At 32.2% G+C, this 20,293-nt stretch overlaps 1 protein-coding gene across 1 annotated transcript; it reads right to left on the minus strand.

Moving 5' to 3' along the window:
- Positions 1 to 3,943: 3,943 nt before the first annotated feature.
- Positions 3,944 to 5,602, minus strand: LOC140812504 (CBL-interacting serine/threonine-protein kinase 7-like). Its single transcript, XM_073170782.1, has one exon. It carries the CDS (start codon positions 5,535 to 5,537, stop codon positions 4,206 to 4,208), a length of 1,332 nt encoding a protein of 443 aa, XP_073026883.1. The 5' UTR covers positions 5,538 to 5,602; the 3' UTR covers positions 3,944 to 4,205.
- Positions 5,603 to 20,293: the final 14,691 nt, after the last annotated feature.

Consider the following 20,293-nt stretch of genomic DNA (forward strand, 5'->3'; position numbering starts at 1 on the left):
TCTAGTTTTCCTTTAAATTATTAAACTTCTAATTTTGTTTCTCAAATTACTTTAGACGTCTTTTATGACTTTTTAATTGGTGGTGAAAGTCACGGCACGGACTCGTCGTCTCACTTTCACACATTCACTTATCAGAAAAGACCTCAAATTAAGTCAAAAGTTTTTAAAACAGACAATAAATCAACTGTTTTTTTTTTGTTGGTTGGTTGGGGGTTGGGGTTGATCAAATTTACTATTACAACTTATTATCGTATAACGTGCGATATTGATTTACAATTTATATGATTAAATATTTATAATTGTGGTAAAAGTAATAGGTGATTAATTATAACAAATAATAGTGAAACTAATGCGTCCTGTCTCCATCGATTGTGAGACGATCTCATAACTCTATTCTAATGAGATATATTCATTCAGTCTATATCTAAAACGAAAAATAAAAATTTCAGCATAAATATAACATTTTTTATAAATTGAGTCAGAGTTAATATTCATAAATCTCATAAGAATTTTTGGACACAAACTTTTGATGAAAATTACTAAAGCCATATCCAACATTTGCACCAAAATGGTGTTAAAAGGTGCAAAAATTGACTCCAATGGAGGCTGCGCTATTTTGGCAAAATAGCGCAGCCTCCACCTCTGCGCCAAATTTGGCGCAACAGGTATCCTATGCGCCAATTTGGCGCGGAGGTACTTATTTTATTTTTATTTTTGTTTTAATTATTATAAATATGTATTAATTTTATTATTTATTTTCAAATATAAATATTATTTAAATAATAATAAAATATTTATTTTATTATTAAATAATAAGAAACTAATCATAAAAATTTAAAATAATAAATATTGATTTTTTAAATATTTATTTATGTTAATTATTAATAATTAAGGAATATTTTGATTTAATGATTTATAAATAATATAAATAGAAGGAATATTTTGAGAATATTCTTTTTGGTGTAAAATTTGAAGTAAATAGGTTGGAGATTGACGTTGTGTTGTACAAAAATCACTCTATTTTAGTGTAAATTTTACACCAAAATAAATTTTGTGGTCGAAGATGGACTTGGTAAGCCTTTCATGAATTCTATACGAATCCGGTTCTTAAATATCTTATTATATGGGCTAATGGCAGCCGACACTCACTAAGTGGCATAAAACCCTAACAAAACTTAACAAGCCACTGAACATTTTGTATAAATTATCGATTTTTTTTTATATAAAAAATAACCTTTTTCTCACATAATGGCAAAATTAACCTTATCTTTTGAGTATAATCATTTGTCCGTTAATAGGGGGTTTTGAGTTGGAATATTTTTTTTTTCAAATTTAACATATTACAAAATAAAAGTAGCAAACATAAACTATCAATAATAATGTTAAAATAATAAATAATAGAAGATATTAATTGTGATTTTTACTAATATTATTATAGTTTTATGATTTTCTTTAAATTAAAAAAGTTAATCTCGCATAAAACCTTACATGAAATTTAGGAACAAAAGAGAAAGAAACTTGTTAATAAATATTTTAATAAAGAGATTAAGGCTATTTTTGTCAATTTATGTGAAAAATATATTAAAAAATGATAATTTTCCACTCATGACGTCCACATCCTCAAACTCGGTTCGGTCGACCCTACTCATGCGGGCAGGATCGATCCAACGGCTCGGATTTTTCCGGGTCAATATTTTTTTTTTTACAGGGAGGTGGGCCAGATCACTCATGTGGAGTGATCCGGGCCGTTCATTGCAGTGCACGGGTAGGGTGAAACAAACCCCCAAACTCCGCGCCTAGTTAACCATTTACGACCAAATTTATTATTAAGTGTAAAAATATTAAAATAGTCCCAAAAAAAAAAAAACCAAATATATTGGATGTTAACCCTAATATGACTAGTTAGAAATCCCAAAGCGGCCTGCTTAAGTTAATGGACCAAAATGTCCTTTTTTTTTGTTTAATTGAAATCAATACTAATGTTTCGTTTGTTTTAATGATAAGGAATTTAATTTATATAATTCAAATATCTGAATAGGGCATTTCAAGAATTTAGGTTCCAGGGAGGCCCGCTTACAAAGACTAGCCTGAGCTTCCGTTTCAATAGATAAAACAAAAAAGAAATAGAAAAATCAAAATTTCTTTTTAAAAAATTAAAACATGACTGATTTCTCAATTCAAGATTTGAGATAGCACCAACTAAATATTTCTTATAAAAACAACCCAAAAACGACTAAAAAACAATTTAACAAATGTTGTGATTAAAATTTAAAGAAACATGCTCACTCGAATTTTCGTTGTCTTTTTCGCTGTCTTTTTCGCTTGATCTGCGTTTTGGAAGAGAAATGTTTATGCAATTAGACATGAATCAAGCTCACTTTCTCCATTCTATTTATTTATTATTTATTTGTCATTTTTATATTATATTATTTTAATGGATAAATTTGATTTTTTTTAAAGGGAAAAAAGGTCGAAGCGGGAAAAATTTGGAAATTTACGGATTCGAACTCGATATAACAAATCCTTAAAGTCGTATCTCCCACTAAGACAAGTTATTTTCAATTATTTGGGTTGATTTAGTTATCTGATGGATTATTTCACTCCTAGACTGAGTGCTACAAAGCAAGAAACAGTTGAAAGATAGGTAGATAGAAACAAATTTGTTGCCCAAAGAACTTTGGGAAATCTTCGTGGTCGCAGAGCTGGAGATCGGGTTTAGGACAAATTAGCTTATATATACATATCATGTTTCAAAATTTGCTTTTTTATTCAAACTTCGAGAGATTGTTCTGTAAAAACATGTATCGGTATACTAAAAAAAACATAATATTTTTTAAAAAGAGAGTACGCATAATATTTCTAATATTTAATTTCCTGCTAAAAGTAAGCTGCACCGTTGAAAATGAGTAAATGTTCGTTTAACTAAAGGTCCATTAGTTGTATGAGTTCAAGCAAAGTTCTGCTGGGCTAGGCTTAGCAAAAGGAGCATAGGTTCCCGAGCACATTTTGCCACTTCTCCATACATATGCACATGGCAAGTTTGTCGGCTAGGGAGATTTTGAACCCGGCAAATCACTTGTGGGGTGACTTCTTATCATGCCAAAGATGCAGCCTACTTCTATTTTGCATCGGCAGCCTCAAAAGTGGACTTGGCCTCCTAGGGGTTGATAAAAATCAACGTTGATGCTTCGGTCATAGAAGGAAATCAGTTCTTTGCAGTGGCGGTGATTCCTAGCGACTATCATGGTGTAGTTAGTTTTGCTTTGGCCCGTAGATAGGCTGGAAATTTTCAACCTACTGCTGCGGAGATCTATGCAGTTGAGAAGGCTAGCTATCAAGTTGCAAGTCATTTCAACTGGAGTAGCTGGATTTTGGAAACAGATATGCTCGGTTAAGCTAAGGGAGCCTCCAAAGGGAAAGGAGAGGGATAGAATTTCTTTGTTCGGTTCCATCTTTTTGCAAGAAGTTTTAAATATTGGCCTTTGTTAAAGTTGAATGGAATCATGTTTCACCAGGAATCATGTTTACTGAATATGTTCATCATTATCATTCAGACGACAAAAGCTATGAAGGAAAATTCAACTATATAAATCCATTATCAATCATTAGACCTCATGCTTAGGGTATTATTGATTCAACCAGGTAAACGAAAATGGGACCCTTACATTTTTCACTTACATTCCTCATATATTCCCATCACATTCCCATTCATGCCATAGTTACACAGTATCAGTTCTTTTCTACATTTGGTTCCTCACCGTGGGGCATTCTATGGATAATCTTCAGATTCTCGTGATGCTTTTTTGTGTATAACAACGGATGGATCGAGGAAGGGGTCAATGTTATTTCGTCCATGAAAATCCAAGAACAAGCCGATAATTGTAGCAATTTTGTGAGAAGTTAGAACCCGATATGAAATGAAACAAAATCAGATGAACATATATAAACAATAATGCAGTTTCTTTATTTGAACTGTCCAGTTTGAAGCAAAACTTCATTTACAATGTACATTTTCGATCCATTCTTTCTTCAGGAAAGAATATAATTGCCTCAAAACCAATGCACAAGAGTAGTCCTCCGATGATCCCAAAACCAATCTGGTACCCCAAAAAACCAATCCGGTAGACTGGATCAAACCCATGATTTTGGCTTTCATCTTTCAAATCCAACGAGTTCAGCGTATCTTGTTTTAAAAATTTCAACTTCTAAGAAACCTCATTGTGCCAGGAGACCACAATATCATTAAGCCCCAACTTCCACTCCTCCCATTGCAAATCCCCAAATTCCACCCAACCATCAAACACTTTCAACTCCACCAACCATAATTCCAGCGACACCTCCCAAATCTCCACTATTAAAACTACCCTTCCCTTGACCAACCCAATCCTCCCACCCTTCCCTCTCTGTATTCTATACCCTAATTCCTCCCCAATCTTCATCACCTTCTCTTCAATCTCCCCTGCTTCCATCCCACAGGTAAATCTCATCTCTTTCCTATTCGCCTCCGCCTCAAAAATCCCAGATAAATCCAACCCAGAAGACATCGAAATTATGTCAAAAGCATTAACTTTCGACAGGTGTTTGGGTTCTTTTTGTTCAAGAAACTCGGGTCCCAGATTTCGCTCTGCCTCGGAGCCGAGATTTGGCAGTGAAAACGACTTCTTGAACCAAGAAAGATTGGTTAATTCGTCGAGGCTCAGTCTTGTCTTTGGATTTGGGTCCATGAGCTTATAAATTATACTCTTGGCTGGCTTCGAAATCCAGTCTGGAAACTCGAATTCACGACGATGCATCGCACGGTACATGTTTGGTAAATTACTGTCATCAAAAGGGAGGCTGCCCACTAGAAAAACATATAAAAGAACTCCACACGACCATGCATCCGCCTTTTCCCCGTTGTATCCTTTACGGTAAACCACTTCGGGTGCGGTGTATGCCGGAGTTCCACAAGCGGTGTAGATCAATCCGTCTCTTTTCTGTTCTGAAAGAGCAGACAGTCCGAAATCCGTGATCTTTAACACCCCTTTGTGATCCAAAAGGAGATTTTGCGGTTTTATGTCGCGGTGGACAACCCCGTTTTCGTGACAGAAGCGAAGGGCGGAGACTAGTTGCTGAAAGTATCTGCGTGCGGTGGACTCGGAGAAGCGGCGGCAGCGGCTGAGCTTGGCGGAGAGCTCACCACCGTGGGCGAGTTCCATGACGAGGTAGATTTTAGATTTGGTAGCCATCACTTCGTGGAGTGTGAGGATATTCGGATGGTGATGGAGGCGGCGCATGGCGGAGACTTCGCGGAGTATCCGCGGTTCCATTGCGGCATCGACAGTGGCGGCCTTGTCCATGACTTTTATGGCTACTTCAAAGGTGTCGTCTTCAAGAGATCGGCCTTTGTACACTTTGGCGAAGCTGCCACGGCCGAGGAGGGAGCCCAGCTGGTATTTTTCAAGGATGATTGAACTACTTCCACCGCCAGAGCTGGTGGTTCGCCTTATATTGACGGCGGCGGATGAAGGCGGCGGCGATGGATTTTGGGTTGGCATGGGACCGAATTGGAGGAGGGGGAGACTGGGAACGGGATGAAGGGGATTGTTCAGTGTTGTGTTAAATAGGTTTTATATAGTAAAGAGTTTTGGTAATACTAACAATAATAATTATTATTGAATGTCGACGTTACAATCTCCACCTAATTGTTACCGATTATTATATTATATTATAATAATTATAAAAAAGGAGTAATTTTACACTTGCGAAGATTGTTGGCATATCATATCAGAAATTAAATATCTGGATTAATACATAATTCGTCATTATAACAGTAATTTTACACTTACCAAAATCATATAGGTCTTAGACTAAAAAATTCTTGACATAGTACTATTATCCTAAAACATCTGGATTAATATATAATTCGTCATTTCAAAATTAAATTATTTTCAAACATGTTGATTTAAAATTGTTTTAACATATTATGATACATATATAGGCAAATAATGGGATGCATAAACAATACTGAAATCTGGTGATATTTTGCTATAAATAATAAATAATACGGCAGGATAATTATCATCCAATACAGAGAGTTGTCATATGAGTTGTTAGTGCTGGGACTCTTGTTGGTTTAGATAACTAGTGGTAATTAAAATATAAATGTCAGTAAGTGCGCCGATTTTTTCAATTATAATAAAAAAAATTCTATTGGGATTACCTTTTTGATTGTCTTAAAATATAGTATGCATAATTATGGGTGATTGTTTTAAGGTCAAAATGCCCTAGATGTTCGTGGGAAGAAACACCAATGAATTAACTTTTCTTTCTCAAGGGTTTGTTTAATATATTTAAGTGTGAGAATTTCCATATAAATAATCGTGAATACCTTATCAAATTGTACGAGATTCAAGGTAACCATGAGATAAACAAACCTAATGGTGTCCTATAAATGGTTTTTATTAGTGAGTCCGACTCTTGCTATATATTTCAAGATACTTCGGCGAAATTGAAGAAAACATATCCAAAGCTCAGAAGCAACGTGTCAATGCCCTAGTGGGGATAAGATTTTGTAATATTTTCAATTTCACGTTTGTACATTGTTGAATAAAAGTCATGATGTGTGTGTCTAGCTACTACGTCATACATTTAAATAATATATATATATATGTTATTTCAATGTCCGTAAAATACATATGTATATATCTCATATTTGAAATATGTAGGTAGGAAATTATTTTTAAAACAGCAAGTTGTCACGTGAACTTCCACGTCCGCTAAGAAGATCAATGCTCGCCCTTATGAGAATTTCTTAGTTGGTTATCTAGCAATTTATCAGATCTGTGCCTTTTGTCTCGGTGTACACGTTTCCGTTCATATCCCATGCACTAGGCTGGGAACACACAACTTCTTGTTTGAAAAATGACCAACACCACATATGACATAGGCATAGGCTTTACTCATCTCAACACTCAGTTTTTTAGGTTCACTGGTTATCGTCATACTACGCCATCGTCTCAGACACGAGATCCGACTGTCGGATCCGAGAAACTACGTTCACTTTTGAAAAATGTTGTATACATTCCAGTAGTTAAAAGCATAGCAATTCAAATGATCTTATCCCCAAGTATATGTCTAGCAAGTCAAGGTGTTCTATTCACGTTCTTATTTAATATATGTAAAAGAAGTGAGCATGTGAATGAATGAGTTGTGAAATTTAACAGGTGTACCAATCAAATGGGTACTTGGACTCGTTAAAATGTGTTGTTTTCGCCATCAATTTTCAAATGTCCGAAGCTTTTTGTCTTATTGTACACGCTCTGTTATGTCCGATTCCATAGGCTGTGAGCTATACACGTGGATATATATATATATATATATATATATATATATATATATATATGCTGTATCTTGAAGCATCTATCATGCTCCTTAATTAAACTATACAATTTTAATTTTAATTGTAAATAAAAAATTGCGAAAGTTGAATCGAATATACACTGTAAGCAGCTGCGATGTTATATTATCACCGGGTTACATACTATAAGTTCGATTTCAGATGATAACGAAAAAGTTTCGATCCATATAATAATAAAAGAATAATGAAGCTTGTTTTTGTGCTTCAAAGAAAATGAATTTTCTAACTATCACATACATTTTCTCAACTTGAGAGTGTTTCCGTCTTAATCAATTGCGGATATCTCAAACCATTAGTAGAGTACATTTCGATAACTATAAGTGGTGTGTATCACCTAATTTCTAGTATCTTCTATTGATTAAAACAAGTTTCATATACGTACGTTTATAAGTAAACTTTTGTCCAGCAGAATGCAATTCGGACAAGTCATAAATCTTACATTTTGTTTTTTAATACAAAGAGCAAAATGTTTAAAAAAAAATTATCGATAGAATTATTGGTGTGTCATAACTGTTCATGTGAGGATATCTATCAAATAATGAAGTTTGACTTGTACAGGCTTATTATATGAGTTGTATGATTATCATCAATTTTAATTTTTGATAAAACGATAAATATGATATAACAAACAACTCAAACCATGCATTATAGTATACAACCCCTGCATTTTGAATAAGAATAATGCTAAATATATAATAAATATATCGTATATCAATATTTATAATAATTATATCGTGATATTTTTTTATTATTTCATAAGATTTTGTATAAAATTTATGAAATTTTTGTATTGAAATTTTTTATATGATAAAAATGGATGTACAAATCTTGTTTTACTTGTAACATGAGTCGAATAAATAGATTGATTTCTTTAATTCAATGAGTGATATACCGCATCATGCATTTCTTGTGACCAACCATTTGTCTTGGCGTATAAAGATATTTTAATAACGTGAGAATTCTTTTTTATTTTTATTTTTTATGTACAATGTGTGTGTATGATTAATTTAGATGCAACTAGATATAAATTGTTTTATTATAATTTTCCTTGTTTCAAGGGCAATAAAAAAAAAAGACAAGTATGCGATGAAAGTCGTCCAATGATGCCTTTAAAAATAGGGAAAAATAGGGATGGATGTGGCTTGCCCAATTGTACCAATAAAAACAGAGTATTAGATTTTTTTAAAAAAAAATATATATATATTGGACTGACTTGGGACACATATGGTATTTTTGGATACGCTCCGCTAATTTTCGAAAATGTGATTTTTAGTTTCAATTGGAGAATATAAATTTTATTTTGTATTATAGATTGCATTGCATATCAAAATACACTAACTTTATTAGGTGGGGAGTTTAAAAACATTCAATCTAAAGTAGACAATAATAGCCCAACAAAGTTAAACTTAAGGTATTTATATGATGACAATAGTAAGTATATTAGGCCCGGCAATGACCCCTGGTATTTTTTTTAAATATATATAGTCATAATTTTATAATTATATCTTTTATAGCGAGTAGGTATCTTATGAGGATTGTCCTCACGAATTTGTATTGGTGAGACGAGTTCAAGCATACGATATTCACAATAAAAGTAATACTCTTAGGGTGTTTTGGTTATGGATAATACGGATAGATTAATAGATATTTATCTTAAAATTTAAGTTGTTTATAACATTTTGACCCGTTTAAGATTAATTTTATGGAGGATTGATTTTAAAAAATTGGATCTAAACCGAGTCAAATGCTTATAAACATCTTAAATTTACGATATATATTTGATATTAATCTATCCTATTAATCCACTCAACCAAACCACCCTTGCATAAAAATAAATTTTTCTTGAACCTAATATATCGTATCACAAATATTGTTAGACGTCTCACCAAGTTTTTATCTTTGTAGTTAGTTATATTTTATAAATACATTTAAAATTAAAACTTACTTTCTTACTTCAAAAAAAAAAAAATTGTTGTTTTCAAAATGATTGCAAATTTGAAATTTTGTTAGGTTAATTAGTTTTAAATCTTAATTTAAAAAATTCAATAATCAATGTTTCTCAAATCTTCTCTTGTTATATCATTTGATTTGTTCTTAGTTGGATTATTATTATTATTTTTAATCATATATCAATGTTTCATATGACGTGTTGTATGGAACTAATAAATTTTCTTTGGTTATATCTTTGTGAGCTAATATTTTATTGTAATCAATATTCTATCTATAAGTGAGAAATCAAATGATGAATTAGAACATTTTTATTTATAGATGAATTAAATTGGGTGATTAGAGGAGGGAAAAGCCGCCGAACAAAGTTGGTCCTCAAGATTATTTGAAAAAATATACATTTTTTTTAAAATATAACTTCTAGTATTTACTACACCGGCCCTCTCATGTTATAAAAATCTAAGATAAATATAAATTTAAGGGAATATAATGTAAAATAAATACAAATATAAAGGTGATAACTGAAATTTTAAAATAATTGGATTTATTTTTTCTTTCTCACAAACCTCCATTATAATATTCAATTACAGTGGTATTTTTTTAAATTATGACAAATCTCAAGGAAGATAGACGTAATTATCGTACTTAAAATTTTAAAAGATTTGCGTGTAACATAAAAATTATTTTGTCACCCCGAAATTCGATCGGATCTCAAAATTTTGTACACTCCCCTTGGACCCATTAGGAGATATTTCGTTGAAGCATACACCTGTGGAGGAGCATCAGATTTTCCCATCACTTTCTCGACCATTTTTTTTATTGAGAATTATTATTATTACATTACCATCATCAGAATAATCAATTACATATGCTATTTACATCAAATGGCCAATGGTTTGTGCTTTAATCATATGATGTTGTTGACATTTTTGGCTCGATTCAATTTAACCCTACATCCTATCAATTTCTTATTTAATTATTTCTATTAAATCATGAATATTTGATTCATGGGGATATATAATAGATATATGAAGTGATTTGGATTTATTCGTCCAAATTTCTCATACGATTATTAACTACTGCTTTTTATAAGCAAATTAATATGCTTGTATTAAAGAAAATATAAGTTGTATCTTCACGTAATTTTACTCTTGAAAATTATAATACACTATATCATCATCAATTTCAAATTTTCACATGCTTTAGAAACTAATTTAAGACTTGATTTTTAAAGTCCTCAAAATTTCATTGGTTAATTGAATTTAATTCTACATTTGACGTTTACATCACATATGATAGTCTCAAATTCGAGCGAACTTTATTCTTATTTTAGGCGTATGAATTAGCTAAGAACCAGTTTGGATTATACAATATGCTCCCTAATGAGTTTCATGATCTTATATTGAGAAGCATACCTCATTGTACCTATGTATAATCAATGACTTTCTCTATGCGTGCAACTTGCATAGATATGCATATGAAGTAAATATCATGATTAGATAAAATCGTAAAATATTATTAAAATAAAGATTGTTTTACATAAGAGTCAATAAAGCTCAAGCCAAAAGTTGGCTCGTTGGACACCTAATCTAACACGAACGCTTGTCGCTTTATCAAAAACTATAGTCGCTGATCAATAACTGTTCAAGTCAAATCTTTTGAACTGAATATACAACAACTTAGGGGCTAGTGTATGATTGCTATCTAAAAATGAATAATTATTGCAGATAACTAAATTGGACCTGCCTACTAAGTGTTTGGATCCTACATCACATGTATAAACCCTAACAGTTAATGACATTCCTTATGCACACCCTGGAAGATAAAGATTCCAAAAAATCACACCCCATATACTCGATTGTTGTTTGTCTTTTACTAAGTTGGCTATCCATAGGAAGTAACAGTGAAAATGTACATTCTAAACGTAAAGAAATGCATGCACGAATGATATCTGTCGAACACTAAAGAATATTGGCTCTTGCGCAACGCGAAAGGATATTCCCACTTCATATGCAAAGATTAAAGTCAAAAGGATACTCGTTTATTTAGTTTTCTCTTTGGAGAAAATTCCAAGTCGCCCATGAGCAAGCACATGCCAGTTTTGGCAGTAATAAGTGCTTGTGGACACGGTTCAATTAGATTCTTATGATCGATATTCAATGGGAGACTTGCAAAATGTTTTCTTCTGTCTGGCCTAATATATATATATCTGGGAAATTGCTTTTATAATAAATAAATATAACTTTATTTATAACCAAACTGAGCAAAAAAAAGAAACCTTTTTTTTACTTGTATATATTTGTTTATTATGTATATAACCATTTAAAACAAAAATACATTTAAATTATTTTAATGTATTAAATATGTAGTATTTATTAAAACACATATGAAATCGAAAATTATGAAGCAATTAATAAATCAAGTTAGTCAAGGAAAAAAAACTCCTTTGTCGTGTTATTTAAGAAATTGATTATTTGTCGGAGATTGAGGGGATAGAATAAAAAATTACTTACGAACCATGGCCCGTTGTTAATTTCTTGATATAGCATATGCTAAACCGCAACCAATATATAAGATAAATACTAATTAGTTTTCACAGATCAATTACGATTGTTGTTCACTTAGGGGAACGATCAATTTTTTTCAACAAGTCAATCAACTCACAGTGATATATTTTTATCGAGTTCTTGAAAACATCAAGATATCATACTGATTTGTAACTTTCACATAATCAAATGCATAGACATAATACGGGGAGTGGTTGTTTATTAAACAAAACAATATGGTTTAATAAAAAAAAAATGGCAATTAAATCATGTGGTGCAGAGAAGTAGATTCACGTTGCTTACAACTCGGGCAGTTTTCGGTCATTGGAGCAAAAACGATTTGTTTAGCTTTACATCCGTCTTATGTTATTATTTCTATTAGATCAACGTGCACGCGCAAACACATCGATGAAAAGGCCGGCCTCGTCCAACTGTACTTCGAAAAGGTTCCCCCATGATCAAGTATCGCAGCTATAACCAACATAAGAATTGTGTTTTTCTTCACGCAAGTATTGGAATCCAATCGAAGTCAGTCTTCTACGGGCTTAAGAAAATCAATATGTCCGATGTGGCCCTACAGGAGTAGGCACTCATTGTGAATTTGTGATGCGCGCCTGAATGTTGCATTTGGGCTACTTAAAAAATTAGAACATCAGAATCTGGATTGAGTTAAGCCCAGATCATCCTATATAGCGTTGTCTCGGCCCAAAAGGTCTACATGGAAACAGAAGCCCAATGGCGAATTTGGATTTCCACCCTATCAAGAGCACTTGTATGTAGTGATGATGGTTTCGCATTTGCATATAAAAATTGAAGCCTACCAAAGAGCATTCGAAAAGGAAGGTTAAAATTGCCTTAACTTTTTCATATATTTCTCACCTATTTTTCGTTGACACAGTCGAATATTTTTCCGGGTTTCGGAGCAAGAGTGTAATCAGCTTACAAGATGTATTCAAACTTATGAACGGGCTTCTGGTCAATTGGTGAACTATGACAAATCAGTTCTTACATTCAGCCCAAGTACTTCGCCAGATAAAATTCAGGTTATTCAGAATATCTTCTCCATTGACGTGGTGAAAGGACACAACCTCTATTTGAGGCTCCCTACTTTCTCTCTTCGGAGTAAGCACATACAATTTTCTGGTATAAGGGAACGAACAATCATAAAGGTCAATGGATGGGCTTCTAGATTCTTCTCGTCGTGTGGAAAAGAAACCCTTATTAAATCGGTGCTTCAGGCAATTCCGAATTATGTCATGTCTTGTTTCAGGATTCCGACTTCTGTGTGTAATGAATTGGAGCATATTTGCTCTAACTTTTGGTGGACTAACTCTAGTATTGGTGGTTTGCACTGGTCACGTCAGAAAAAAACTGTGTAAACCAAAAAAATGGAGACTAGGTTTTCGGAGTCTTAGTGAATTTAACAAAGCTTTCCTTGCGAAACAGGTATAGAGAATTATTCACGATCCTTCTTCTCTAATGACAAAAACTCTTAAAGCACGTTATATTAAACATGTTGATATTATGGATGCGTCATCGGGATAACCCATCATCTATTTTGACTCTATCACGTGGAGTCGTCATCTTCTGATAAAGGGTTGTATTGAAGGGTGGGTATCAGTCATAAGATCAAGGCTTTGTCAGACAAATGGATTCCAGGTTTAGCTAGTGGTCGTAGCACTTCGTAGCACTTTGCATATCTCGAGCCCATCTGTATTGGCGAAAGATTTAATTGTTCCATCAGGGTCTTGTGATGTGAACATTGTGCATGCGGACTTATTCCCTTCCTTTGAGGCTGATTACATTCTTGATATACCATTGGGCCGTCTCAATTCCGAGAATTTGAGGTACTGGAACTGGGGATCTAGACGTCCTTAGTTACATGGTTAAAATAAGCTACTTTCTTGAAAATTGGATGCTTTGATCCTCCATCTTCACAATCTTTACTTTCTTCTCCTTCTTGGTGGACCTTGATCTCGAACATGCAAATCCCTCTTAAAGTCAGTTTCAACCACAAAATCTATTATGGTGAAATTTGATACTAAAATAGTGCGTTTTTTGCACCAAATATAACATCTATCTCCAACTCATTACTTCAAATCTTACACCAAAAGAGTACACCAAAAAAGTATTCTCGAAATATTTCTTTTATTATATATATATTAATTATTATATTTTATTTAATATATTTAAATCATGACTAATGTTTTATTATTATTAAATTTAAATAATAATATTTAAGTTTATAATTTAATTATATAACATAAATTAATTTAGGTTTTTAATATTAATAATTAACATAAATAAATAAATATTTCAAAAATCAACAATTATTTTTTTTAAATTTTTATGATTAAATATCTAATTATTAAAATAATAAAATAAATATTATAGAGAGCTATGTTCTTTGTGGATCGTTCATGGCCTCTAAAAGCCACTGCCTTTTATATTGTTTCAAACCAAACGGTTATGGAAGAACACTCCGTTTTGGGCCATTTAAAAATTATCGCGAGTTTTGGTTCTTGGATTGTGGGATTTTATTGGCAGCTTCCTTACCGAAACCATTGTTTGAGTACTTTGCTATGTATGTTTGGGCTATATGGAAGAAGATTTGTCGCTGGAAACGTGATACTCATAAGGCTCGACAACCCTTAGTACTGATTGTGTTGTCCCCTTTTATGAGGAATTCTGCAAAGCTCAAATAGCCAACTCGTCCAAATCGCAAACTGCTCTTCCTTCGCTAGGAAATTATTGGTTAAAGTCCCCTCCAGGACATTTCAGGTTGGACGTTGATGCGGGATTTGCAAGGAAAAATGTCGATATAGTGTTGGTGCTGTGATAAGGGATCATGAAGGTTTTGTTAAAGCTGCGTATGCTAGTGGTATTCGTAGCTCATGTTCTGTTCTATCTGCTGAGCTCTTTGCTATTCAACATATAAGCCAGTTTGCGGTGTAGGCAGGCTTTGATCAAGTTTTGGTTTCATCAGATTCCTCCATTGTCGTCCAAGAAGTGACTTCTACTTTGGAGAATCGAGACCCTGATGGCATCATTTTAGCGGAAATTCGTTCTCCCCTCACTTCTGCTAACTTCATTTCAATTTTTCATGCTAATCGAACAGCATACAAGCTGGCTAATTGTATCGCTCATTTTGCTCTTTCTAACCCTTCTCTGAAATCTTGGATTGAAGGTCTTGGATTGGAAATGTATCTCTTGATGACCTATACTATATTATCTTCATCTTAAAAAAAAAATCTTTGATCTTGCTGTCTGGTAAAAGCACTTTTCATGAATCGTCTAAGATATTAATCAGCCGCAGATAGAGTTACAAATACGCATCGGATCAGATATTATGTCATATCCAAATTAAATAAAGGTTGATTCAGTTTGGAATCCCTGAATTATTGTTGATGTAGTACTTTCAACTCCTCTTATTTTTCAAATTTCAATATGTTAATCATTAATTAGAATTTATATATATATATATAAAATCATAATCATAAAAACTCTTATGAGAGATAAAAACTATTATGAAATTGTCTCACATGTTAATTTTGTTAGACGAATATATATATCTAACTCGATCCAACTAATTAGCTAAAATATTAAGTGCAAACGACATGTTTTGGATGGCAATAACGAGACATGATAAGTCACTCACATCATGGTTTCGACGAACTAGGCATGTGATGATATGTAGTCGTATATAAAAAATAAATCAAGTTGATTTAATGCAACACGAGTTTTCATTTATTTTTCTTAAAGTTAATATTGACACCCCAATAATGTAATTTTGAGATTTTATTAAGCTTAAAGTATATTGTTAGCTCTCTGCTATAAAGGGAAAAAATTATAATTAATGTGCATTTTAGTCAAATCTTATAAAAGTGCGGCATCTCATTGTGAATTAATGTTCAAGTTGTGAGAACCTGAAATTCCAGCAGCTAGTAAATTTCAGCATGAGCTAAAAATTCCAGCAGAAGCTGGTATTTTACCAGCAGATTGGAATCCAGCAGCAGACAACAGATAAAATCCAGCAGCAGCAGCAGCACAAAATTCCAGCAGACAGTTACTAATTCAGACCATAACCTGTAACTGAAGCATTTAACACGAAACAAAGATTGTTAATGTCAGATTATGGTCCTTAATTGGGAGGTTAACAGTCAGATTTTGATCTATAAATAGAACCCTCAACCTCTGAATTGGTGTTACACAAATCTTGAGTTATCACTTGAAATATTTGAGCTAAGAGAGTGCTGATTTTCGAGCAGCAGAAACCAGTAGCAAGAACAACCAGATTTCAGACTTCAACCGAAACACTTATAGCAAATTACGGTAAGTGGGCTTATGTATAATATCTTGAAATCTGTTTGATAATTCTTTTTAAAGTTCAGTTTCTGTATGATTTCTGATATATGATTTTGAAGTACTGAAACTCCTAGTGAACTAATGGTAGAAATATATATTCTGAACATCTCTGAATTCTGATTCTGATTCTGGCCTCACCCCTTAGAGGAGAGAACATATAGGAGACTGATATCAGTTTAGCTATGAAATTCACTAACGTGTTCAGTGCTTACTAATTCTGATTTCTGTTCTGAAACCTGTAAATTCTGAATTCTGATTTCTGTTATGAAATACGAGTTTTCTGTATATTATTATATTACTGTTTCTGTATTAAAATGATTTTCGAAAACTGGGAGTTATTCCCACCCCTGCTTACTAAGTGACAATCATATCACTCACCCACCAAACTCATCTCAGATAAGAGTACTTAAGAAATGTTAGAAGAAGAAGAGCAGATCCAGTTCTAGGGGCTGGTGAAGAAGACTGTTGTTCTCAGTTTATGTTTATTTTTATTCCGCTGCATCTGTTAAGATACTGTAATATTTGGTTTTACAATTCCGCTGTAAAATATTAGTGATTCGAGTTGTATCAGACAAGGAATTATTTCGTATTACGAATAGAAGACTGTTTTTTGAAATTCTGTACTTTTGAGGCTTGTTGTTTTCGAATGTAAATTGGAGAGCAACGTCGGTGTCAACCAACCTCCGTCTCGGGGCGTGACACAAGTTAATAGTACAAATTGAAGAATTATGAAAATAAAGGCATAATTTCAAAATTTTAAATATCTCTCTCGATCAGGGTTGCTTTCTGCGACTCAACTTGCAAGCAATATCTATTATTCGTCAAAATTGAACAACCTTGGATGAATAAACTATAAAAAGTCCAGCAACTTTATTGTCATTTCATAATTAAATTCGACGGTAAAAAGAAAGTAAGCAAGGGTGCATGTGGCTTTAGGTATCCATTTATTGAGAAAGTTATGCGATACCAGATTCCATATTTTATAATAACAACTTATCATAAAATTGTGGCTGTTTAATTTTGTGGATTAAGACAAGCTACGTGTTATATATTTATATAACAGGTAGCTTGTCTATATATAATTTTGTGGATTAAGACAGGCTACCTGTTATATATAATTTTAACAAATAATTTTTTTCAAAAAGTTGGTGCAAAACTCTACTATTCTTGGAGGAGGCCGCCAATTATTGGCAGCGGATGTTGCATTCTATTGAAATTCCAATTTTTTGGTCTCTTTTAGAACTTTTTTTCTAGCAATTTTTTTTTTTTAAATGTAATTATATAACAAAAAACACAAAAGAGTAGGTATTACAGTTGGTAAGTGCCAGTTAGAAAAATTAAGGCAATTAATAGTGAATGGCTCCTCGATTAAATATATATCGCTTCTCAATAAATAAATAAATTAGCCATTAATTAACAGCTGACAAAACAAAGTTTTTCACATATTAGAAAACGACCCTTATAGGACTGCGTTGCATTAAATAATGTTTTGACTTTGATTATATATATAATAGTATCTTGCATACATAAGAATTTCAGGGACGAGTGGTCGTGAAAAGTAACTTTCTTATGTTAAATATAAATATAAATGTTAATATTATATTAACTACGAAAACAAGATTCAAAATTTTGTATTAACTAATTAATATACCACATTTGAACTATTTTAATTACAGTTTCGGACCAATTTGAACCGAAACACACTCTTTTAAAAAATAATTGTGTAACCCACAATTTTTTTTAAAAAACAAGTAACTTGTAATATTATGAAACTAATTAAATGTATACATTTAATTAAATTTAACTTGTGAGAATCAAGTACTTTTGAATTATATAAACTGAATTATTTATGTATATTACATGACGATTTCAACTACGGTTTCATTTTGTTCCATCTTTTTGTCCCAGCTTCGATTTTTATTTGATAGAAACCGAAACCAAACCGTAAATCCTTTTTTTTTCGATTTAGGGTTTCAGTTTACAGTTTTTTTTTTTAAAATAATCATACGTTCACGCAGGTGATCTTCTTGAATATTGTTATCTGTTTGTCAATTTTATTATGAAGTTCATATGAAGTTTGATAGCAGCAGCGCTGTAAATGTGAACTGGAAACGTGAAGTGTTTAAAGATTTTCTTTTAAAAAATATTTATATGGACCATATAAACTGGCATATCATGTCATATTTTTTTTTTGGACAAAATCTCATGTCACATTAATTACTACAAAACACTTATAATATCTTTTTTCCTGATTTATGGAAACCCTGACTAATAGATTATATACATTACTTTTCATGCATATTTCCAACTCAAAAGCAAAATATATTAATTGGACAACAGATAAATTATCATAATTCTTTGCCATTTATAATTGGGATTCGTTAAAACCTTATTTAACTCATAATCATCGTATATGTATAAACCTTGAAAATTGTTGTTATATTTTGGGAATTGGTTCCGTAATTTGTAGCATTTTTTTCTCATTTTCAGTCATTTTCACTGGAATGCTCCGGTTGTGTGAAAAAATTACTATGCAGTAAAAAAAAATACCACCGTGACACCAAAAGATACTGACGTGGTAGCGACGAGATCAAAAACTGTTGAAGTGTCATGTGGCCTAATCAACGCTTCGGAGAAAAAAGACTAAAAAAATCAAATTAATTTATTAAAATCGTGAATTGACATGTAAGGTGACTTTTACCTAAAAATCGATGGTTTGCAATAAATCGCGTGCGACAATACACTTTGGCCTGTCTCGTTCGTTCGAAGCGAATTAAATATATATGTTCAGTCACACTTTGGTTCGACGTAGACACATTTCTCGCTAACTAACTAATTACATCTTAAAGGCAAAGTAGAACTCACATTCTATGACGTGTTTAACGTTTAATTAATGCTACTCACTTTCTAGAAATAACCTTAATCTTTAAAAATATTTTATTTATTTTCGATTTTTTCCAGTCATCATTTATGAGTATATAAATTATAAAATATTTTAGAGATTTAAGATCTCTTGCTTATTTTAAAAAAAAAATCAGTACGTACATTAACTTAAGAATTTTCACAAGCATTGGAAAAAGTTTCCAAAAGCCTTTATCAAATACTTTAGAGTTTAAAACCAAACCAAAAATTAAGCTTTCGTATTTGATGAATTTTCTTTGAAAAATAAAGAAAAAAAATCCCGGTAGATGGCAACAGACCTATTACATTATTTTAAAGTTGTTAGACTACTCTATCACAAACTCATGAACTAATTAAGTATAACCTTCCTAGTTTTAAATTTCCTTTTCTTTAAGCTCATGTTTTTAATATTTTTAATCCTGTAAAAACTTGATAAATTAACCCCGTGTATTCTGAAATTCATATTACCTTAAATCCTTATTTAAAAAAAATTAAAGTATAGACTTTTCGAAGTCGAAAATGATATATATTTGAGATTAATACAAAAAGAATTATGTTTTTTTGTTCCTTTCTCATGTTATATATATCTTTGTCGATTTTAGCGCTCTCTTGGTAATTTTTGTATTAAACTTCAATATATATATTTATATATATATATATATATATATTCCGAAAATCAAGTTTGTTTTTTTAATTAATTGTGCAAAATATAGTATCTATAACCCAAGAACAATATAATAACCACGTCTTCTTTTTTTTTTTCTTGGAAAATCTGATCTGCTATAAAATTTACGTTCTCAACATGGATATATTTATATTCTGCATGGTGCCGTTGTTAAAATATAAAAGTCAAATCATATTTGGGAATCGTGCAGAGAATGACTGCTAGATAATATATTATATATGGACCTTAAACGCAATGTGGATGAAAAAGAGAAAATAATTAACCTGGAAACCTGAACAGCTAGCCACATGCAAAGGCGTGGCAAAATAGGAATCAACCCAGCAAGTGTGGACCAAATGAACCAATGAAAATTTATATAAAAATTACATGATAAAATCACTCCACACGAAATCCTGCTATTTCCCCGTCTGGCAAATTCAATGCCACTCCGCGCCTACAATTAAAACGTTC

Source organism: Primulina eburnea, chromosome 14 (assembly GCF_022965805.1).
Source record: "Primulina eburnea isolate SZY01 chromosome 14, ASM2296580v1, whole genome shotgun sequence".
Lineage (NCBI taxonomy): Eukaryota > Viridiplantae > Streptophyta > Magnoliopsida > Lamiales > Gesneriaceae > Primulina > Primulina eburnea.